The sequence below is a fragment of the Phascolarctos cinereus genome, unplaced genomic scaffold, assembly GCF_003287225.1.
Source record: "Phascolarctos cinereus isolate Bilbo 61053 unplaced genomic scaffold, phaCin_HiC Scaffold_726;HRSCAF=1367, whole genome shotgun sequence".
NCBI classification, from domain to species: domain Eukaryota; kingdom Metazoa; phylum Chordata; class Mammalia; order Diprotodontia; family Phascolarctidae; genus Phascolarctos; species Phascolarctos cinereus.
The window spans coordinates 165,211,302-165,236,323 of NW_027556098.1; the positions used below are offsets into that span (position 1 = coordinate 165,211,302).

General features: G+C 37.2%; 1 protein-coding gene across 7 annotated transcripts in view; it reads left to right on the top strand.

Moving 5' to 3' along the window:
• The window catches only part of ARHGAP15 (Rho GTPase activating protein 15), an 826,255-nt gene that overhangs the window by 157,652 nt on the left and 643,581 nt on the right, over positions 1-25,022 (top strand). For all 7 annotated transcript variants that reach the window (XM_020984726.2, XM_020984729.2, XM_020984730.2 and 4 more), the window contains one exon: positions 5,697-5,786. In XM_020984726.2, the coding sequence (XP_020840385.1) occupies positions 5,697-5,786 (90 nt within the window). The remainder of the gene's footprint in view (positions 1-5,696; positions 5,787-25,022) is intronic.

The window sequence follows — 25,022 nt, forward strand, 5'->3', positions numbered from 1 at the left end:
GCCCTCTTCAGCAGCAGTGGTTGGAACATAGACTTGTATGACTGTGATGTTGAATGGTTTGCCTTGGATTTGAACAGGTATCATTGTCATTTTTGAGATTATACCCAGTGCTGCTTTTTTCACCTTTTTTGAGGGCTACTTCATTTCTTCTAAAGGATCTCTGTCTATAGTGGTAGATGCAATAATGCATGGAATGCACAAAGTGAGCATTATATCAATGTTAGCTAGTAGTAGTAGTGGTAGTAGTAGTAGTAGTAGTAGTAGTAGTAGTAGTAGTAGTAGTAGTGGTAGTGGTAGTAGTGGTAGTAGCCTAGTTGTTGTTGTTGTTGTTCTATCACTGTTATTATTATTATGGATAGAGCATTTATTAATTTCTCATTATGTGTCAGATTCGGTGCTAAGCCCTCAAGATACAAATGGAAGCAAATCTTTCAAGGATCTTACATACAAGTGGAAAGAGACAACATATAAAAGGGGACTTAAAGGGAGGGAAAGAAGGGTACCCACAAAGTGATAAGCCTTCTGGTGAATGAGTGAAAAAGAGAGTTAGAAGGGGAACTGGGAGCAAAATGATCATGTTCTAGGCACTTCATAAGTGGTGGTTCAGGCAAGGGATTCACCAATCAGAAGAGATATGGAGACATATCTATGGTGAGCAGTCTGCTAACAAGGAGGTAGAAAAGTCAGGGTATTGAAGGATGGAGTTAGGAATAAAGTGAGCATGGCCCGAGCGTCCCATGAAATGAGAATTCTTATTATGTTTGTGAAACCAACTTCTTTGATCCTTTTCTTTCCCAACATCAGAGGAATCTAAATTGTCATTCCATCCACATCTCAGAGACCCCCATGAGTGGCAAATTAAGGGATTATAGGGCTAGTTTCATCAAACTGCCTAACACAATCAAAAGAAATTTAGGTGTTCCGGTTCATTTAGAGGGAGAATGCTTTAAGTAGGGGGCTCATTTTCTTCACTCGTCTATCAATCTGTTGATCATTGGACAAAGAATAATATTAAGAATAACATTAGGTTAACCAGTGTTTATAGTTTTGGCATCATTTGCACACTTTTGCCACTCTAATTATCCTTGGAGAGGTGAAAGGGGCCATACAGCATGGAATGAAATTCTATACTTTGTTTCATGGATGACCAAATACATTGGCCAAATACAAAACCAAAGACATTTAATGTATGAGGGCCAGTCTTCTGGTTGCAAGTCTCTCTGGTCTTGGATAGGAGATAGTAGTCTGTTGCTAGGTAAGGGCCACAACTTTTGAATCATGATAAGCAATGATTGTAAGACTTTTGTGAGGAGTATGGTGTGAGAACAAACTAACCCTGATTATCCCAATAGTATTGATAGAGAAAGCTTGAAAGAGGAGAACAAAAATACATTAGGTGGAATAGATCTGCTCATCATCTGATAGGGACGCATTCTCATTGATGATGGGAACATTTTATTGGTGAAATTACTTCTATTCCTCTATTTGCTGCTTTTGTGGAAATCTATCGGTTGTTATTCTATTCACCAGAAACTTCCATATGTCTTCTGGATTTATTTATAGCAAGAATTTCAGTAAAGATGTGGTTCATTTCAGTGTTCTATCAGCTTGTTAGTTATTAGACAAATCTCACATTAAGATTTTTGGACTCTACCATTTCAATGGCAGCTAGGTGGTACAATAGATAGAGCACTGGGCCTAAGTCAGCAAGACCCAAGTTCAAATCCAGCCTCAGGCACTTAGTAGCTATGTCACCCTGGGCATGTCACTTAACTGTTTGCTTCGGTTTCCTCTTCTATAAAATGAGCTGAAGAGGAATTGGTAAGCCACACCAGTATTCTTGCCAAGAAAACCCTAAATGGGATCACAAAGAGTTGGACACAACTGAAAAATAACTCAACAATGGCTTGACTTAATCAAATGCATAAAGAAGTAATATGTACTAGAAATAACACAATTCTAAAAGTATTATATTGATTTGCAAGGCATTTCCTAAGAAAGAGTCTTCCAAAAGAATGGAAACTACACAAAGGATACTAAACCCCTAATTCCCTCATTGTCTTCCTCCCCCCAAAAAGATAACTGAGAAACTATGAGCTTTTCCTGCTGTTAACCCACCTACTTACTTATTCATCTCTGCAAAATCTTTATGAAAATAGTCTCAGCATGCATAAATGGCATCCTTGATGAAAATGTTAGCAGGCAAGCTTTTTCAGAAACTTGTTTATTGCAGGTCACACCTTCACAGTTATCCTTTTGACTAAGAGGGTAGTGAATATAATATTCTGCTCTTTATTTTTTTTTATTTACAAGTGTTTGGTTATTCTAAATAGCCTTAAAGGCTACACTTATATAACATGGTTCCCACATATATGCTAAAATCATCCAGGTTAATGTGACAGATGTGTCCACATCTTGACTTCAGTATGAAAGACCACAGAAGGAGGCAAAGTTTAGCTTGGATATTTAAAGATAAGGAAAGACTATTACTATAGGTAGATGATTACAAGACAAAGATGATGACTTCATGCAGCACTGATTTATCAACAGAAAAGTACTGACCCCTTTACACCATTTGAAAGGGGCTAAACAGGTGAATGACTGCAGCTGGGTAGGTATCTAAGAGTCTTCCCACTCTTGGGGGTATTTTCAATATGTTACCAGTGTGCTGACCCATGGGAAGGCAGTGAGGGAGAAATTTGATGAGTATGTACCTTCTTCCTCCATATATCTTTTTGGGGGTGAAACCCACCCTGGTATAAGAGCTCAGTTCAGCAGAAGAGAGGGCCTCTAGTGAAATGATGACTCAGAAATCGTTTAGACTATGTTCTATAAAGAGAGCCTCCATCTTCTTACCCTAGTGGTGTTTGAGAGCCCTAGATAGGACAGAAGCATAAAGCATGAGGATCTTTGTTCACGTAAGGTCTTTACCAGTGTTGTGGAAGATTTCTTCTACAGAGTTCAGACTGAAGAGAGATTCTTTAAATAGTTTTTATTTATAATTTTTTTGTTTTTATATTGCCTCAATTTCACCCTGTATTCCTTCAGTTTTATATTGCCTATTGGGTACAGGCAATCCTAAACCACAGGGGTTACTCAGAACTAAGAATAAGGTCAGAGAACCATAGGCATATCTAACCTCTGATCAGGGCTGCATCATTAGGAAACCCTTACTATCCCTTAGCTTTCCATTGGCTAAAGTTTTGTTTCAGTGTTACAATCTATGCTTAAAACTAATCATGCAACTCAAAGCCCACATCCTACTTACAATGGTGAATCCGTAGTGTTATTTTAATATATGAAAGATAGCCCATTTAATACAATCTGCTAGACACTAGCACCTATCTCCCAGGGTTGTTGTGTGGATCAAATGAGATAGTAATTATAAAGCACTTAGTTCAATGCTGGCATATAGTAAGTGCTACACGAATGTGAACTATTATTAGTTTTTATTATTATTACTATGCTATTTTAGAATTATAATAGGAATTGTTGATGGAATTCCTATATCTAAATAGGTTAGAATTTTTTTTTATGGTAAGTTTGGACAATTCTTCAATTCCACAATATAAAAGCTTAACAAAATGTATTTTTTTCATACTCTTACATAAGCCACCTGGCTTAAGTTACCTAGTGACTGCTGTTTTTGTTTTTGTTGCTGTTGTTTCTTTGTTTTAAAGAAACAGGAAACAAAAGGAGCTCAGAAGCTTACAAATCAGATATTCTATACTAAGCTGAATCAGATTTTCAGACTTCAAGTATAGGTGGTTCCTTGCTGGTATATGTTATGTGGGAAGGCAAGAAATCAAACTAGTAACTAGGCCAGAGCCCAACCCCTACATGTAACATCCACTTCACGTTAACTCCCTCAGCTTTCATTCTAAGTGACAAATGCACTGCTATAGTCCTCAGACTTTACATTTAACCCAAAACTTCTGCTGTGCTCACAGCTCCTAAGCCATTCTCCCAAACTGCCCATCACTTTACAAGAACAATGAAGCTACTTCCTCGCAGGTGATCCTTAGTCCCTCACATAATTGCAAACATTTGTTTCCCCTTGCAACCTGCTCTGTGCGAGATGGAAGAATATGTTTGGCAATGGGATACACTCATGTCCCTCTTTTGCCCACAATGTTCCAAGTTCTTGATACGTACCTGTTATGACATGCTAAATGCTAAAAGAACATTGGCTTTGGAGTCATGGGTCCTGAGTTTGAGTCAGAGCTCTTCAACTTAATATCTGTATAATTCAGTACAAGATATTTCACTCCTCTAGATCTCAGTTTCCTCAGATGAAAAATTAGGGGTTTGGACTAGATGATTCCCCATGCTCCTTCCAAATTCTACATGTAAGACCATATTGGGAAAGAAAAGGTCAAAGAGGTATGACTTAATTTAAGTAAACATAATATGTGAAAATCCAATAGCAAAAAATATAAAGGAGTGATTATTAACTATTTTAAAAAAGCTTTATAAAAAAACTTACAAATGGTTGGATAGGATCCCTTTAAATGGCAAGTAACCCCAGTGAATGTGAAGATTCAGTGATTTAGTTTACAAAAAGTTAATTTATAACCTAGCTTTTATTTTCTCAGATGATGCTAACCTATGTTTCCTCAGTGAAGTTGACTAAATGAAGATATCTAGGATATATGTATGTTGTAGGAGAGTGGAGAGAGAGAGGGAGAAAGAGGGGGAGAGAGAAAGAGAGAGAAAGAAAGAGAGAAAAAGAGAGAGAGAGAGAGAGAGAGAGAGAGAGAGAGAGAGAGAGAGAGAGAGAGAGAGATGCAAATTATTCCTTAGAGTAAATGAACTGTTGAGAGGGTTTAACATTTCTTGTTTATAATCTGTGAATTTAAAGGCTCATTTAATGGCACAAGGGGAGAAAAAGGTTCATTCCATAAAATGACAGATGTAAAAGTAGAAGGGAACAAGGATTTGTATAGCACCTACTGTGCACCAGACACTTTACAAATATTATCTCATTTAATCCTCACAGCAATATTGCCCATGCTATTATTGTCCCCAAGTCACCTTGAAGGAAGCTGAGGCAGCCAGACGTTAATGACTTACCCAGGCCCACAGATAGGAAGGGTCTAATGTCACATTTTTAATCTGGTTCTTCTGACTTGAGGCCCAGTTCTCTGTTCACTGCACCACCTAGCTGGAATAATAACGTAACTCATATTCCAAGTGAGAAAATTGAACCAGAAAGCTCAATTTTAATACAGGTCTCTTTATTAGTCTAACATCCTTTTCATAAGATAACAGTTCATCACATCTAGACTATATGACTCTAGAACTTATCAGTTCTACTGATCACTGAATCAGTGTTATTAATATTAGTGCATAAGAGTGGGAGGGTAGTGAGGATTGGCAAAAAAACCCAACATACCAAGATGCCATAATGTCACCCATTCCTTTAATTATCTTTTTTTTTATTGCGAGGAAACTCAGAATTCACCTTAAGTATTATTCTTTTGTGAACATAATCTTAAATTAAGATTCCCCCAAAATGGGATTTTTACTGAAAACATGACAAGATATGTGTACATATATGTATATAATATATGAATATATTATGATGCTAGGAACAACATTATACTATTCAGTTGGTAACAGAAAACTCTTAAGTTTTAGAATGTGTCTCCTCATTTTTTTTTAAACTTCTTATTCATGTTTAATTTTGTTAATAGAAAACTGGACAGAAACCAGAATGTTTGGATTTGTGTGGAGCACATATTGAATGGACCAAAGAAAAATCAAGCAGAAAAAATGTCTTTCAGGTAAGTGTATTGCAAATACTCAGTTTATTAGTGTCCCCTTTTGTGAATAAGAAGTCTTTTGGGTCACATCCTAGGTAGTTTAAAAGTTTTAGCAGCTATGAATTAATCGAGTAAAGACTGCTGATTTTTGTTGTTTTAAAGACCATCTTTTGTTGTTGTTGATTCCATTTTGGGGGGCTTTTTAAAGAATAAAAGCTCTGGCAACTGAATCCTATCAAAACACTAAGGATGTGTTGATTTGTTGATTAATGTTCTGTGTGTATTCAATTGGTTTTTGCAAGTTGGTAGGTAATTGTTTTGGGTTTATGCCTAGAATTCTTGACCTAGAGAGCCTTAATAAATAGAAAGTTCCCAAGATGCTTACACAAGTTGAGCTCCAACTGTGTATGGTTACCTTGTTGATGTTGTTGTTATGGTTGTTTTTTTCTAAATTGCTGCTTATGGTTGTGATTTCCTCGGTATGTTCACTGGTGGGAGAGAGTAGGATAAAAGGATTCCGGAACTCATAAAGGAGGTTATTTATTTCTACATTTTAGAAAATTGCATTGAACAGAAAATAAGCAACTTTATATGAAATATATACATATATATATTTGTGTGTGTGTGTGTATGCATATGCGACGTCCAAAGTTAACCCCTTGGAAAGATAAATTCTAAATTATAAAGGTTTACATATTGTTAGATTCTGGGAATGGAATCAGTGGTGATCCTAAGATATGATTGCCTTCATCCAGAACAGCATCATTCTTCATCTTAACATTAGGAGTGATTTATTTTAATTTTAGGTGCCAAATAAGTTGTCCTTTACCTAAGTAGTCCATAAATGGTATCCTCAGCACATACCACAGGGTTTGGCACATACTGATTGAAAACATTGCTTCCCTCTTCAAATTGCCTTTTTCTTATTTACTTGTGTAAATGTTATATCCTCTTTACTCTCACCTCCACCTCTAAGTGGAATGTAGTCATCTCTTTGAGAACAGGATCTGTTTTTCATTTTGTTTTTCTATACCATGCATCTAGTATAACACTTTGTATGTTGTACGTGCATGATAAATGCTAATTGTGATTGAATTAATAGTCATACGTTGGGATGCAAAGACTGTGTGATTACATATGTAGGGCATGCTGGGATTAGGCATTTTGTTATCTCAATATGAGGAAGCAGGTTGCCATGGCAAAATAATTCATAACCAAGTGGCCAGACTTATGAGTTTTTCTCTGAACTTGGGTAGGTTGGTTCTGGAAAAGTCAATATGGATGTTGTAGAGCTGGCTTTGAAGCCCTTCAGTTGTAGATCTGGGCAGAATTTGCACTCCCCCAGATAGCCTTCTAAAATCCAGAGTCAAATTTGGATCAAGATGGAGCACTGAATTAAGTTTTTGTGGAGAACTAGAGAAAGGCTTCCAACATGTGGGATGAGGTCCCTATGAAAAATTTAAGGGAGTCTAACAAGTATCATTAAGAGGACATGTGTGACCTAAGCTTTATGTCTCTAGAGGAGATTACAGAAATATTGGAGTATATTGGGATAAATAATGTTTTATACTAATTAATATACCAAAGAAAAAGTTCTACATTTTAGTACCCAGTGCAGATCTTCTGATTCTGCTCTTCTTCACATCAAACATATTTGTTCTTATTTTAATTTTGACTTTATCCCTCTTTTATTAACTTATCTATATGTGGTTATTTGAAAATTTAATATTTTCTTCCTTACTATGGCATTAGGCTGAAAAAAAAAACATGCACTCTGAACTCTTTTAGGATCCATGATAGAATATATTTTCTTACTCTTGTTATTTTTTGGGGGGAGGAAAAGCTTAAAAAGAGTATAATAAGCATATTTTTCTTCATTTATTTTGTTTACAATCATTATTATTTCTACTACTATATTGTGAACTTACTGAGGATAGGGACAAGGCCTTAATAAATGCCTATTCGTTGATTGACCTTTATATCCTGCACAGTACCTAGCATAGTGTCTTACATTTAATAGGTGCTCAGTTAAGGTTTATTGAATGAATTAATGAATGGACAAATGACTATATGTTGTAAGAGTGAACCCTAAAAAAATATGAGCATAAAGGATTTTTGCAAATGTCCAGCCTCTAGTCCTATTCAATATAAATTTTGTATAATTCTTTTAATGTATTATTGGGGTGGATCACTTATGCCGAAAGCACAGTAGATTAAATAAAAGTCAGTAATGCCCATCTATTGATAGAGAATATGAAACGAAGTCTTTTGAGAGGCATGTTATAAATAGCATCCATAGTCCTGTTAACTGAAAGAAGAAAAAAAAAAGGATCTAGAAGGATTTGCCAGAGAGCTAAATCTAGATGACTTGCATCAATATTTGATTAGATACATTAGCTGGCCTCCCTCAAATGATCAGAATAAACATGATTATATCTCAAAAACAAGGTATTAAAGCATTGTTGGGTGTTTTGAATGTGTGTGTGTTTTGTGTGTGTGTGTGTGTGTGTGTGTGTGTGTGTGTGTGTGTGTGTGTGCGTGCGCGCTCATGGATTTCATTACCCACAGAATAATAAAGTGTTTGTTCCTGGCTGAAATAAGACCATGATGACTTCGGCTGATATGTGACATTAGAAATAGATTTAGAATTCCAAGTTTGAATTAGGCTTGGTGTTCAATCTGAGGCTATGAATTATAGATTACAGATAGCAAATGACTATTGAGATTTTTGGTTCAAGAAAAATCAAAGAAGCAAAATTAGAAGTAATTTTAAATTTAGAAATCTATCTTGAAAAAGCAGATGGATTACCAATTATATACCACCGTAATTAGAGTGAATGTAGGGAAATGGAACAGGAAATTAATAGGGAAAATCATTGTCTGTGTAAGATGTGCTTGAAAAACTCAGAAGCGCCCATGTGCTATACTAAACTGTGAGGCATTTCCAGCATTTGCATATATTGTTAGGTCACATGAATTTATATGTTCCTAGTTTTTGTTCAGAGAGTTTAGTCTTGTGCTTCCTTTACCATCAAAGTTCCATCAAAGTCTAAACGTGCACTTGATATTTCTTAAAATAGTAGGGAGTAGTGCAAGAGCGATAACATTAATTAAGTATTAATGTATAGCCATTGAATAATCCTGAATAAATCATATTGATAGCCACAGGGCTGATTTCAGAGAATCCTATAGCTTATCAAAGAGCAAAAATGATTCTTCTCCATTTATACTATTTAGTACAAAAATAGAATATTTGTCAAAATGTTTAAGTAGCTCAGCAATAGGTTCCACATATTTGATGAATTTAATTCCATAAACATTTGTTTAACACCCATGATGTCTAAGGCACTGTAGCAGATACCATGGAGGCAACAACGATTTTGCCCTCAAGCAGCTCATATTGACTAGGAGAGAAAATTCATATAAACAAATAACTATAATACAAAATTGATTATGATCATTTAATTCAACTTAACAATATTCTTTCAGGACCTACTATGTGTGTGATATTATACTGTCCAAAGTTTTGCAGATAAAAAAGTTTTTAAAAAATGTGGCCTCTGCCCTCACCGAGATAGATGCTATGTTTATAGAAAGTATGATATAAAATAAAATGTGACAGCAGTGAAAGAACTAGACAAAGTGTTATTTGAGGAGACAGTGATCACTTTTACCTGAAAGAGAGAAAAGGAAGGAGTCACAAGAAGCTTCCTGGAGAGGGGAGGCTAATAATAAAGTGAAATGAAGACTGAGGGACTTCCAGTAATTTTTCCTTTGCAGGTCTGAATTTGTGTGCTTGTGTTGTGTGTGACAGACTTCATGGCTACAAAGGGCAAAATAATTTCTTAGCTAAATGAGTGTTGGGTTTTTTTTTTAACTTTTGTTTAATCCTGCTCTTGGTGTGACCAGCAAGAACTATGATGTGTTTAAAGATGCCAGAGACACCATTTAGCAACAGAGTGATTTGCAGTGAAGTGCTGAACCAGTTTCCCTGGTTAACGAATGTGATACACGAGGTTTTCATCAGAGGAGGGGTGTATAAAAAGATTTGTGTTTGAATCACATGCTTTAAACATTCTTGCTAAGTGCTAGTTTGCTCTTTGTTGTTTAGCCTGAAATTTAAAGCACTGAGGATTAAAAGGATTACAACATAATCTTAAATAATCCTGAATGTCATTTATAGAGAGACAGTTGTAATAACTAAATAAAACCATGTTAAGGGATGGCAGTATTGTCAGGCTGTATTTGAAACTGAAGCACTACCCCTACCACCTTCTTCATTCTTCCATCCTGGTGTGATCAGGAATTTTAGATTTCTCTGGAAGGAAATTACAACTAGGAAGTAGAACATAAAGCAAAAGGAGCAGTGGTTAAAGTAAGATTTAAAGGTAAATGGGTATTCCATTCCCCTTCTTCTAAGTGGTTTTCTCACCTTCTAGGAAATTATCTTACCCACTTGTGCTACCAGTACCTTTAGGCAGCTAGGTGGCACATTGGATAGAGCAATGACCATAGAGTCTGGAAAACCTGGATTCAAATTTGACGTAGGACACTTACCAGTCGGTGGCTAGTCTCTGGCCCCAACCTCCTGCTTCCCCTCCTGCAAGGAATCAGCCCTTGGGAGAAGGGTTGGGGAAGGAGATGTTAGTGATATCTATTCTTGCTTCCTTGGGAGACACATTTGTATGGATCCACATGGATATATGTAACCTATACAGAACAACGTGATCCCCACACCACCAACCCCTTACCCGTATATAGGTTATAGGAGAGATATAAATTAAATACTGACATATAAGATAAACTTTGAGTAGAAAACACTAATAGCCAGAGGGAAGGGGGGGGTGACTAAGAAAGGGCACCCTCAGTAAGTGGCACTTATGCTGGGTCTTGAAGGAAACCTGACCCAATGGACAGCTCTATGGATACTACTAGAATGTCTCTCTGGGAGTGGTTAGGGTTACTCAAAATTTGGTAGAAGGCTGCTATGAAGTAAGTCACCATCATTTCTGCTGCACAAATGCAACCTCTAGGTTTGCAATAATAATATGAATAATAATAAGGAAAAAATGGGGCACTATCATATGATATTTGAAGCTTAATTTACTATTTACTTTCAATAATCATTTCTTTAAATCTTCATAATTATTAATCTTATAACAAGAGCTGCTATTTATATAGCACTTTAAGATATTTGCAATATGCTTTACAAATATTATTTTATACTAACAACAGTAGGAGGTAGGTACTAGGTACTGTTATTATTACTATTACTATTATTATTATTATTATTATAATTATTATTATTATTATTTTACAGGGCTGAAAGAGGTTAAGCTACTTGTGTCTGTGAACTCAGGTCTTCCTGACTCTAGTTCCAGCACTTTATCTACTGTGCCACCTAGCTGCCTAAATCTCTCTCTCTCTGTCTCTCTTTCTCTCTTTCCCTCCCTCCCTCTCTCCCTCCTCTCTCTTCACATATGTGTTTGTTCTTGTGTATATATGTGTTGTGTATGTATGTACACAATGTATATGGGAAGGAATATAGCATGATATGATAAAAAGTAAGTCTCAGAGCTAGAAAAACTTGGGTTCAAGTCCAGTTTCAGAATCTGGACAAGTTATTTAAGCTTGTAGGTCCTTGGCCAACCCTCTAGGATCTAAACTACAGAATAGTTTCAGAACTCCACCAGTAGACTTAATTTATATTTATATGTATGTTTATAATTTTTTATACCCTTAGATAAAATATACTAAAATTATATATGTCCTGTTTTTCACTCATAGGTATTACCTTTGAGCATAATTTGGTAGCTGGGCCAGATGTGTATTTATTTTCACTTCATATTTTGAGAAGTATTTTAGTTTATTAATTATAAGTAATTTAATAACACCTGGGAAATCATCATTTCAAACAAAAAGAACTATTAGTGTTATGGTTTTATCCATTTCCTTTACTTAGAAGTGATCATTTAAAATGAACCTGATGTGGTTTTTTTTTGTTTTTTGTTTTTTGTTTGTTTTTTGTTTCACTATTTTCTCTTCCATTCCTTAATACTTAAAGTTAGGGTAAATGCAAATGATGGATCTTCATATTCAGAGCTGCCTTTAATTTAAGTATGTAAAGTTGGTTTTGCTTTGGAGAATCATAGTATTTGAGAAGACATGAAAGTAAACCAAAATAAACAGATATCAGTGTCTGATCTAGTTGCTATTTTTTTCACTTTTCTATGTGGTCCAAATCCTTTTTGTTGATCTATCATGTCTCATTCAACATGGTTGAGCTCAAAGAACACTGTGTCATCTGCCAGGAGATTTGAGTTTGAGTCAGGATTAGGATTAATATTTTTAAATCTTAGAACAAGAAATATCTAGTGAAGAAGGGGATGTATAAGAAGAATAATGCTCAAGGATAAGGTGACCTCAGTGCTGGTTTAGAGCTGAGCACAAGAAAGACTCACTGTGAGTGCAGTCCATAGGGGAAGGAAAAGTACCAGGGGAAGGTGCGGTGAGGAGTCTAAGTTTTCGGCCCTGGGGCCAATCCCTTTTGGATTTGCCCTATTTATGGCTCTGATTCTAGTCTAGGTTGCATAGTGTCACACTTTGCAAGTTATTTCTCAGTATCATCATTGGTAGAATGAAGAATTGTTCAGCCTACCTCAGAATTATTTCCAAGATAAAATTAGTCGATATATGTGAAAGTACTTTAAGAAGTAGAAAGAAAAATAGAATGGAAAAACATTTATTAAGTTATTATCATGTGCTGAGGCTTGTGCTAAGCATTAGGAATACAAATAAGAGAGTCAGACATTCCTGTTCTCAAAGAGCTCACATTACAATTGGAGGAGAGAATACACTAGAATGTTCACCTGAAGGTCGGATGGAAAGATCCAGAGGGCCTCTGGGTACTGCAGGAAGGAAGATGGAAATGCCTGGAGAGCTCAGCTATAGGTGCAAGTGATAAATCTCAGAGGTCTATAGGACCCAATGAAGGGTCAGATGACAAGGCCTAGGGGTTTCTATCTTATCAGAAAGATTCTATGGTCAACGACTGCTTATCCAAGCAGTGTGATCAGCCAGCCCATTCTGTAGCCAAAAATCTGGCCTCACAATGATTGGGAAGGGGTTTCTGGTGGAATTTGAGCAAGAGACAACCTAGGGCATTAGGGAAGAAGTATTCCTTTTCTATCCCTGAGTGCCTGGATTTGGGGACCACTGTGGATAAGGGTTATGAGTTCTATATAATGAAAGGCATTATTGTTTCCTACATTCAACCACACATCACTGTTTTTTTTTTTCAGCCCTGAAAGGGGCTTGGCAAGCCCTTATACTAGAGGTTGTTAGTCCTCCCTGAACACCCAATAGGGGTGCTCATCCATGTTTGGTGTCCACTTTCACCCAATTTTCCCTTGTGGCTCCAAGGAGGTGTAGCATGTGCAGTGGCCACATCTTGTTAAATTGTCTCAGCAGACAGGCTAAACCAAATTGAGGTTGACTGAGAGGCCTCAAACCAATTGGTGAATTAGGGGGATGTCTACCCCAAGCATGTGGAGACTTTGGTGGAATGAGCAGATAAGAACAGTTTGTTCCAATGACCATGAAGGCAACTGAAGCAGGCTCTGTAGAGTGCTTATAGCTTGGTTAGGCATTGAAGGTGTCAAGTCATCCACTGAATCCTGGGCCATAACCAGCTGTCTTGGCTTTTCTCCTTTCACTGGACTTCTATGACTCAGGAGGAGAGACCAAGGTTGATGACTTTGTGTAACTCTGCTTCACTTATATCCAATTCAGCTGGAAATCAAGACATTGCCCATGATGTCATTAGTCCTCTTCAAAAATGAAGGACAAAAACCAATGCAACTTTTTTTTTCCTCCCCCCAGGGAATTTCCAGAAATAGAGTTCAAAATATCTTTTGGACCTGTAGAATAAAGCCCCCCCAGCTACAAAATCGTAATGCTTTCAACAATGCCTTCTTTTCCCCTGGCCTTCTACACACACACACACACACACACACACACACACACACACACACACACAATGAGCAAATATATTCATATAGAATTTTTCCTAGAACATAGTGAAATCTGGGATAATTCAATATTCTAAAACTTCACTTAAGTGTTTAAAATAGTCTGTTTTGTGTAAGGGGTGTTGCCTCTTTGAGAAAGTTTGTCAAACTGAAGATATATTCTCAAGCTATTGTTAGAGAAGCAATAATGCCTATCAGTTACCAAGGATTATTATATTACTTTGTAATTGTACCAAAAAATCACCTACTTTGGGGCTGAGAAAGAAAAAAAAAAGGGAATGTCCATTTCACTCTTATGCTCAGACAGCAGAGCCGTAGTTTCTTCTAAGGAACAACAGACATGCAGGTGTTTGTATTTAAGAGTGTTATTCTTATGTAAATAAAAATTATCACCAAATATAGGACACTGAAGGGATCTTGGGATGTTCAGACCCATCAACATAAGGAAACAGACTCAGAGGTGAGCAATGTCATACCCAAAGTCCCAAAGCTAGTAAGGTTTTGCACCCAGGTCTCCTGGGTCTCCTTCCTTTCATTATTCCACTTTTTTGTCATGATCTTTAATTTCAATCCTAATATGAAGAAAAGAAATTCTAAAGGGAAGGAGCATGAAAAATATGACTGAGATCCTTCCTATTCCAATTGCCTAGTCAGTACTGAAGTCATAGCTTGAATGTGAGACACTAAAGGCACTGGTAATGAGGGAGAAGTAACGCAGTTGCTTTGATACTGAGTCATCAGGGAGGTGATTTTTTAAAAATTTAAAATCTAAGATGCATTATTAAGAGAATTATTAAGTATTAGAGATAAAGGTATCAAGTTGTGCCATAGGTTATGTATTTCACAGGGTCAGAGTTAGAATTGGAAGTCACTTTAGAGATCAGCCACTTCACCCTCTTTCTTTTACAGATGAGGAAAATGAAGCCCAAGTGACTTGGCCAAGGTCACATGGGTTCTAAGGGGAAGAGACGAGAGCTGAGCCTTTGTCTTTTCATTGCATGGGCAGTGACTCTTTCCAATGAGGTATTTGTTCCCCTCCCTCAAAATGTCATCTTAAAACTAACAATTTGTTAAGAAGATGTGAAAAATCTGAAGTAATAAAATTACAGGAGCTTGAGCAGAGATCTCCATCTATTCATTTGTTAAAAAAAAAAATGACCTCCTGTAGAACATAAACTCCTCAAAGAAAAAAAGATTTCATTTTTGTCTTTGTTTCTCCAGTGCCTAGCACAGGCTGATACATAATGTTAATATTTTGAATAAATGTTTGTTAAATTAAATTGAGTTGAATGTCTTGCATTTTTGACCACCTGACTGAAGTGTCACTGCCATCTGGTGACTCTATACCTATATTTCAAGCTCAGTTTTTTTTGGAGAGGAGAATAAGGCCCTTTTGGAAGTTGAATTGGCAAGTCTAAAGTTATGAAATGAAATATCACATAAAGCTTTTCTTTAAAATATTAGAGGTAACCAGAACAAGTATGGAGGTTGATCAAGCTGCCTTTAGGTCCTCTGAGTAATTCTGACTAATTCATGACATTGGCACATGGAAAGGCTTTCCAATAAATAATTCCATCATTTCATTAATCTCTAAAAGATATGTTATTGCATTGCTTTAATCTCTTTTTAGAAATGCTAGCAAAAAGAGATTAATTTGCTACTAGTGGAGATTGACAATGTAAGTATCAGGAAATGATCTTCCCTCTACTAAGAAAACACTCCAAGGCTGTAACCTTTTTATTTCCTAGTACTTAAAAGATGTCAATAGACATAAGCAGGCTTCTAAATGTTCTAAGAGAGCTGAAAGGTGTGCATGTTCCCTCTTATAAATAGTTGAGGCCCTTATTGAACCTTCCTAAACAGATAATAACTGCATTGGCAGCTTGGTGACTCAGTGGATTGAGCCTGGGCCTAGAGTCAGGAAAATTTAAGTTCAAATCCAGTTTCAGACACTTAATAGCCATCTGTTCCTGGGCAAGTCACTTAACCTCTGTTTGTCTTAGTTTCTTCAACTATAAAATGGGGATGGTAATAGTACCTACCTCTCAGGATTACTAGTAATAGCATCTACCTCTCAGGATTACAGTGAAAATCAAGTGACATATCTTTGTAAAAAGCTCCTAGAGCTGTGCCTGGCTTATGGTATAGTTGTTGTTTTTTTAAACTTATTTCCTATCTAGATAGTTAGAAGTTCCATGTTATCTTTATTTCCTAGAAGAGAGCAATGTACAATCTTTTCCTCCCCTTTCCTTCCCTCTCCTTTCTTCTGGTTGTTAGGAGTTGCTTATGAAATGAACTGGTGATTTTATTGTGGATTTCTACTAAGTTAAATACACAGAGTTGGCATTTAAATAACAAGTTGGTGCTGTTCAGGTACCATTCGTAGGGCACATTCTTTGAACTAGCTGTTGTTGTTCCTCCCAGAGCAGGCAAGGACATCCATTCAACATGCATTTGTACCTGAGACATGCATTTCTGGTATGTATATCCAGGCTCAGGGATACATTCAGTCCATCAGTCTAGTCAGCAGTCAGGCATTTATTAAGTGCTGACTATGTGTGAGGCACTGTGCTAAGCAATGGAGATACAAAGAAAAGCAAAAGTCAGTCCTTGCTCTCAAAGAGCTCACAGTCCAATGGGGAAGACAACCCGCAAACAACCATGTACAAATGAGATATAGATAGGATAAATGAGAGAGAACCAACATAGGAAGTCACTAGCACTAAGGAGGAATCAGGAAAGACTTCTCTTAGACATTGAGATTTTAGATGGGATTTGAAGGAAGTCAGGAGACTAAGAGAAGAAGGGAGACAATTCCTGGCACTAGGGAAAGCCCGTGAAAACGCGTAGAGTTTATTTACCTGACTCACAGGAGCCATCCAAGGATCTTAGCTAGCCTAACCAACCAACAAATGGCACAACAATGGACATTATGGGATGGAAGTGATATTTCTCAAGCAACTATTCTTTTTCTAACAATGTGCCCATAAAAGGTGAAGTGAAATCCACAGCCTAAAAAACATACTTAGAAGACCTGGTGCTGGCACTGGCAAGACACACATTCAAGATGCGTGATACCTTCTTCATATTTTTTTTAACAAACACTATTCATATTTTTCTATTTCATTCCTAACAGGCTTTTTTATAATGAATAGGCTTCCACCAGAAAAAAAAGAGGGGGGGAGCTTTTTTAAGCTTTAAAACAATTTTTTTTATAGTTAGGACCAATAATCAGTATTGCATTTATTCTTTGTCCATAGGAATGAAACAGAATAAAATAAAATCTAGTACTTTTTAGATAGAGAAGAATCAATGGAAGATACATGGCTGAAGCTATTCAGTTTTAGAAATGTGAAGTAATGAGGCTGGATCTGAAGGCAAGAGAAGGAGAATATACTCAGAGTGTTTATATGCTACAAATCACTGAGCAGGAGAGAAATCTGGGGGCAGTGGTGAGTAAAACTCTAAAATCTCAGTGCAGGGCTTAAAGCAGTAAGAGGAAAACAACAGAATAAGCACACATATAAACAAAGGCTGGAATTGAAGGCAGAGAAGCTCCAACTCTAAGATGAAAGGAAGATGCTACCACTTGTAAAGCAAATGCTGGAATGCTATTCACAGACCCTGCCACTTCACTGGCAAAATACGCTCTTGAAAATGGGGCGGTGAAAAAGGTGACAAGACAAGGATGCCGAATGATGGCGGCCACTCGAGTATTCCAGGTGTTTGAAGGCTTGATGCTTAATCTCAGTAAAAAAGGAAATTGAAAAGTGAACTCTGATAGACAAAGGCCTGCCCAGATGTTAGAAAGAAATAGATGGACTGAGGAGACTTGAACTGTTTTCAGATCACAAATCAGCATGTTGTTGACCTGAGCTCAGGCAAGTACAAACAGTTGAGGAGTTCGGTCAGATTTCTTTACAATAGAGAGCTGTTAACTTCTTGGCAGCTAGCAATTTTACCAGCAATTGGCCTTATATCCCATTAGCAGTGATAGGAGAAATGCCCCAAACCCTGACTCCCTGGGTGTCTATATACAATTGCAACAATTCAGTGTGCCAAAATAACAGCCATTTGTACAGACTACTTTATGAAGGAAACGCAGATGTGTCGAATTCTAAGGCCGCACTTAAGAAATAAGAATTATACCCCCCCCATCAAATTCTAGCCCCTAGTCACATGAGACCTAATGAAACTTCATTTTCTTTTGATCTCCAGTCCATAGGATCATCATGCTAAAGCAGACCTCAGAAGCCATTTTTGCAGAAGAGGATGCTAATGTTTAATGGAAGCTAAATAACTTGCCCAGAGGCTTTAAGTGGCAGATTTGAACCCAGGTCATCACCTAGAACTTTCCACTATATTTCCAGAGTTCTTTCCACTATACTACACTGAGTTTAAATCATACTATACTTTCAGTATTTCCAGATGCTAAGTTGTGGGCATCCAATCAGAGGTTATGACAAAAATACCTATTATTAATATAAGGAGAGGCAGAATGCTAAGGAGGGCTCAGTTTTAACAAAATCCACTATTAAATGTGCTCCCTGATACTTGAGGGATGTTTGAGTATCTTTCTTAACTACTCCAAACAGAGGTGTCCATAGAGTAGAAGGCAATATAAACTAATAAAAAAAACCCCTGTTATATATACTTAGATATATGGCAAGTAATTATGTGAACTACTTACCTTTGGACAACTACACCACACCATTCACAACTGCAGTTGCTATTTGTCCACCAGACAGGAAAACATTTTCTTCAAGCCACAGGCAGTTTCTGGGCTATCAAAATAAACCTCAACTGCAGTTAATGGGTAATGTGCATGTGAAGACCTGTGTTGAGGTGCAGGGGAAAGTCAAGGGGCACATACATATGCATTGATTACTGTTGGCATGACCTACAGACAGGCATGGGAAGAATGACTGAGTTCATTAGAAGCGCTTCAGTCTCATTTAGAAAAGTTACCATTGTTCTCTTATGAGTATGTGAAATGTTAGCCAAGTAGCACATAGGACTGCATTATTCACAAAAACACATTGCTGCCATCTGGTGGCTAGTTGGCATGTCAACACTGACTTTTTCCCTAATTTGATTTTACTGAAAAGGTCCTCCTGTGAACTTTTACAAGAGAGGTTTTATTCAAGGTTATCCCCCCTGTGAAATTCTATCTGAAGCCAAGATAGTTTACCTGGCGGCAGCCTTTCTCCTCCACTTCACAGGCGTCTGGATTGACTTTTGAGTGGAGGAGACGGGAGAGACAGATGCAGAAGCCTGGAGTCTTCTGTCCTGAAAGTGAAGCAGTTTTGGCAAGGTTTACTCAAGGAAATGGGATCTTTTTGGCTGCAGGTGGACAGCCAATTTTATTTACATTCTTTCCAATTGGCTACTAAGTGTCTGTGTGGAGAGAGGGCAATGTCTGATTTGATAAGAAGATTGCTATTGAAACTAAAGATGAGCTATTTTGCTTAGTTGAGAATTCACTTGAGATTCTCAAATCCTTAGTTTAGATCCAAATTTGAATCTTTCTATACTCATGTTTATTAGATTTGGCTCTGGAAACACATATTTTCTAGGATTAAAGGAGAAAAGATTTAAAGGACTAACATAAAGGCTTTGATTTCTTCCTGTTCATAAAATAGTTCTCACAAACCATTCTAATGAGTTAAGTGTTAATGAATCAAAAACATACAGAGCTAGTTTCTTTTGAAAGCCATACGAATTTACATATTAAGGAGGGATAACTATAATCCTCATTGGAGGTTTAGTTGAACTTGAAACTATAATTTAGGAAATTTTGCCTATACTAGAATCTCAGTTCATTAACTCATTCCTAATTGTAACCAGTTATCACAAGATGGTTATTATTAAACTAGTTATATGTTTTAATTATCTAAAAACTAGATTTTCTCTGATGAAAATCTAGATACATCCAATTATATGTGTTTCTCAATAGCTTTAATGTTATGAGACTCGTAATATTAATTAACATTATTCTTGGTTGAAGGTGATTGAAGCCTGGAGTACCTCATTGAGGTATTTATTCAAAGGTATTTTGAGGAGGCACCATGGTGAATTTGAATGAATGCTGGACTTTGAGTCAGAAGCAATGAACCAAATATCAGCTGTGCCACTTATTAACTGCGTGATATTGGGCAAGGCTGTATGCCTTAGCAAAATGAAGCAATTAAACTAAAGGAACTTGAAGGTCCTTTTAATAATATTTATAACAATAATAACAATAACTAACATTTATACAGCACTTACCATGTGCCAGGCACTGTGCTGTTTTACAATTATTATCTCATTTGGTCCTCACAACAACCATGGGAGGTAGGTGCTATTATGATCCTCATTTTACAAATGAGGAAACTGAGGCAAACAGGTTAAGTGACTTGCTCAGGCTCACACTGCTAGGAAATACCTGAGGCTGGATTTGAATTCAGGTCTTCCTAACTCTAGATTTTGTACTCTATTACTGAGCTACCTACTTGGCTTTATAGCTTGATTTATGTTCTTGTCACATGACAAAAACATTAGTAACTAATATTCAATAATTAGTATATATATTTGTCCATAGTATCAGATTTCTTGTTGTCAGGGTACAGGCCCAAGCCAAGACCTTTGCCCCTCACCCCAAAAAGAATTTGGGTTCCATTCATCTAAGGACTCTCCTTGAATTCTCCTACTTGATCAAGGAAGTCCCTGGGGTTCCCCTGAGGCTATAATCTTATCAACTGGCCTTTCATTGTAGTCTATGCCCAATCTCCCAATTCTCTGTTACCCTTAACCTAGCCTAGCCATCAGTTGTTTTATCTCCCTATGGCCCCAGGCCACTTCCCCCCCTTAATCACATTTAGACTCCATTCTCCCTTGGCCACTTGGTCCAGGTCCCTGGAGTCCAGTTCACCCCAACCTACTGGCCCCTCCCATCAAGATCCTCCCTAGATCCCTCCCACAGTCTTTCTGTATCTTGTTGCCATTAAGGGGCTCAGATTCTTTAAGAGTCTAGCAAAGGGCTCAGATTTTTATAATCTAGCCAATAATTCACAAATGTTCAGATAACTTAAGAGTCTAGCCCACATGGTGGGTCTTTAATAAACCTTGTCTTTGGCTGAAAGAAGGCTTGGGTCGAATTCATTTGGGCAGGACCTGCATGTTGTGATTTTGAGGGCCCAGCACCCCCAAACCTCTAAACCTCAACATTGTTACTTATGTAATAATGGCCACCCTGACCCCTATGTCCTGAAGGCCAGATATACTGGTAAATCAGGGCTATATCCAGATATACTGGATTTTATCCTTCCCTCAATGTTCTGTTACCGTTAAAAGTGTTTGGGGTGTGCCGAGGCTCTCTGGAAATGATCCCAACCCTCCACCAAAGAGGTTCCTTCAGTGTAAAGGTGGTTCCCTGAACCCCATTACCATTTAGCTACTAACAAAGTAGCTCTTACAAAGGAATATGTGCTTCAAAGGTATAATAAAAATATATAAACAGCTCACTTTTCAGCATGTGGGGTTTAATCCTTCCCCCCTACTCTACCTCAGTCTCTGGGGAGGGAAAGTAGAATAACTTCACAGATTACCTCATTTCTTATATAGTGTAGTTTCAGGTTCAGAATCCCCTTTGGTCTTGAGTCCCCCGAACCCTGGCCTGCTCCGTGCTGGGCAGCCCAAGGTCCTGGCTCCAAGGTTGCCGTGACTTGAACTTTCGGGATCCACTGGGGATCACTGCTGACACCAGAAACTGTGAAGGAGAAAAGAGGCAAAAGAGAATAAAATATTCCCAAGCCATTTCTAGGAGAGGGGGTAAATGAGAGAGGGAGTTCTTCCCTTCTGAGGGGTTTAATTTGTGGTGCTGTCCCTATGGGTGAACTGTGAACTGCACCCTCAGCAGCTAGCAAGGAGGATTCAGTAAAGAGTGGGAGGCAGAAACAGAGACTGTCCTAGTTTACCCAGTTAAGATACAGCCTTTCCGGCTACACCAATCAAAGGAGTCTATACTCACCCCTGTGGAAGGGCACTCAGGGCACCTCCATGTTGCAAGATCTGGGCATGCCCAGATAAGCCTCATTATACTTAGAGAAACATGCAAAAGGAAGTCCCCTACATTACTGCCAACAATACAGATCTACACCGCTCTGTGACTTAGTAGATGCTCCTAGGAAGTCTGCTTAAGATCCATAAGCTTAAATGGTTTGCCCAGGGTCACACACCTAGCAGGTATCTGAAACAGAAATTGGAACACAGGTCTTCCTAATTTCCAGTCTAGCCTTCTATCTACTGCACCACAGCTTCATGTCTTATATAACTTAGGAAAAGACCAATGAATAAGACCTTGTCTTTTGGCTACATATAATAAGTTCAGAGAACTAGAATATCATATTAATAATCTCCCTTTAAAATTCAGTTTTAGTAATCCTTTCCATCACATTTTAATTTGGTTTATTACATTGACTTAGTAGTTAAATACTTGGAATATCCTGACCAGACTTTGTAAGTATAGTTTATCAAGCTTTGCCATCTCTCTCTACCAAGTTCCACACACTTACGTGGTGATCAGTAGTATATTATCCTCAAAGTTAGATACCAGTAAGAATTCCGTGATTGTCCAAAGCCAGACTATATTTTTTCCTGAATTCTTCAAAGTCAGGCAGAACATGACAGTCAAATCTGATTTGTTCCTTCAGTGCTATGATTTCCCTAGTCAGTTACATTAAAAAACATACACATATCACTTAATGAAATCAAATATACCTTTCTTTTTACTCATTAATAGGTAAAGGAAAACTTTTTTATTTATCCAACCAGAAAAAACTTTGTTAGTCATTGATTTTAAAAGCAACACTCATATTTTTGGCAGACACAAGTGCGTGTAAAATATTTTAATATTTTACTCAATAATGTATTCTATCTATTACATATAAGATAATATTTTACTTGAGTTTCCTCCAGATGGGTTGGAGCTGCTGAGGAATGCTAGGGGAAGCCACAGCAGCTTCAACAACAAAATGTTTGTCACCTTAATTGTTTTTAATTATTATTAGTTCTGTTGGAGAAAAGAGTAGGCTCAAAGAAAATATGGGATAGCATTTGTGGCTGATGGAATGGTGAGAGTGCACAGTGGAAAGCCAGAATGACTCGTTTTTTAGAAATTCTCATTTTGCTTTTAATTTCTGTAAAAAGGAGAATGATCTTTGGATTGGGGAGGGAGGTCCATTCCAACTCTTATACTCTTGGTTTATGTTTCCACAAACTGGATTGGAACTCAGGAGACCTGAGTTTGTTCTATTGAGTTCTGCCACTGATTAGTTGTGTGTCTTTGGGCAAGTAAGCTCTTTAATGTTCTTCAATGAAATATACTAAAAGATCTCTGTTATGGCTCTAAAACACACACACACACACACACACACACACACACGATTTGGTGAGCCAGGTAATTACAAAGTCATGTATTTGATGTGAGAACATGTGAGGGTTTGGATAGGAAAAGCTTGTTTTAAAGGAGTTTATTAAAAAAGAGTGAATTTTGGAGAAGACTTACAAGAAAAAAGGAGAAAATATCAGGGACTTCTTATTAGCCAACTCCTTTAAGTTACTTTGAAAATTCATTACTTTGGCTTTGCTTATAATAGGATCAAAAGAATAATATTATTAACATTTCAACCTCAATGATTTGAATTTTAATCTAAAAGCCCAGAATAACACTTACTCAACATCCAACCAGATCCCAAAGATGTATTTAAAGTATCAGTGCTGTGGACACAAGTCAATGGAATTAAACCAATTAAGAATTGCTGGCAAACTGATGCTTCCAAGGTGGGAGAATTCAGGGAAGAGGCCCTCCATGTAAAGCAGTCCCAGAATCTGAGAATCACTTTGGGATTTTGCCTTACTTGATTGGAATGTTTGGAGGAGGCATTATAATTTAGCTTGAAGATCGTAGGGAGAGATGTGGGGGGATGAGCTTAGGAACACTATGTTCAGCGATAGTGTTTCTTAGCCCCCCGAGGAGCAGAGAAAATTATGAATTCCTGCTATTAGACATGAAAAGTCTGCACCTGTAGTGACCAAGGTTCCCACAGAATGTTGTTAGACCAGCAGCTGTAGAAGTTCTAACACCAAGATTTGTCTGTAAGTAACTAGAGAAACTGGAGTGGCTGAAAGAAGGAGCCATGAATATGACAGGGACCCAGCTACAGAAATTTGTAAGCAAACCTGATTTTGGTGGCCATGTGTGCACTGGACCAGAGATGACTCTCAGAAGTTACATTCAACATATTTTCATGGCAAATGATGTTGCTTTGTTTGTTTTCACAAGTGAAAAATGATGTTTTATCTCAATGATAAGTTGAGAAAAAGCAACAAGTATATAGAGATGGAGGAGTTAGGGAAAAAAGAAAATCCTCATGTAACAATTTTTAAAAATGAATTTCATTCATTCAATTAATTCAACAAGTACTTATTAGGAGCCAGTAATATACTGTACTAGGTGCTAATGATACACAGATCAAAGCTAAATAGTCTTTTCTATCAAGGATGATTGGGGGAAAACAATATGGACATAGACAAATAATTATTTATATATATGCGCATGTATAAGTATATAGACACACAATTGTATACATGTATATATACATGTATGTATATAGAGAGATGGCTGAATACAGATGTGGACATAATATAAATAGATAGATGATAGTAATTACCAACCCAGGAGGTAGGAACGGCAGAATTAACTAAATGGTGTAAGCATTTTTGTTCCATTTTTTCTGTAGTGCCCAGTTTTGGTAATTAAAACTCATTTTGATCTTCTAACTAGCTCTTAATCTGTGTATATTGATCAATTACTTCAAAGAGCATTGCTTCTGAATTACTTGAAAAATTATGGGCTTGATAAATGACTGAAATTCCTAGAGGATCTTCCAGGTCAAAAATCTCTCTCCTCTCTCCTCTCTCTCCCTTCATCCCTCCCTAGACCTGGAAAATCCTATACACACATATATTCATAGAAACATTTATTTATGTGTATGCATATATGTGTCTGGGTATATATTCACATACAATGAAAATTCCTTAATAGTTTAAAATTTAATTGATTTAAAAGAATCTCATTATTTCTAGCTGTAATTATGAGAGATCAAATCCTCTCATTTTACAAATGAGGAAGCAGGGTCTCAAAGATATTGTGACTTACCCCAATGATGGAAGGATTATCAAAAACCTT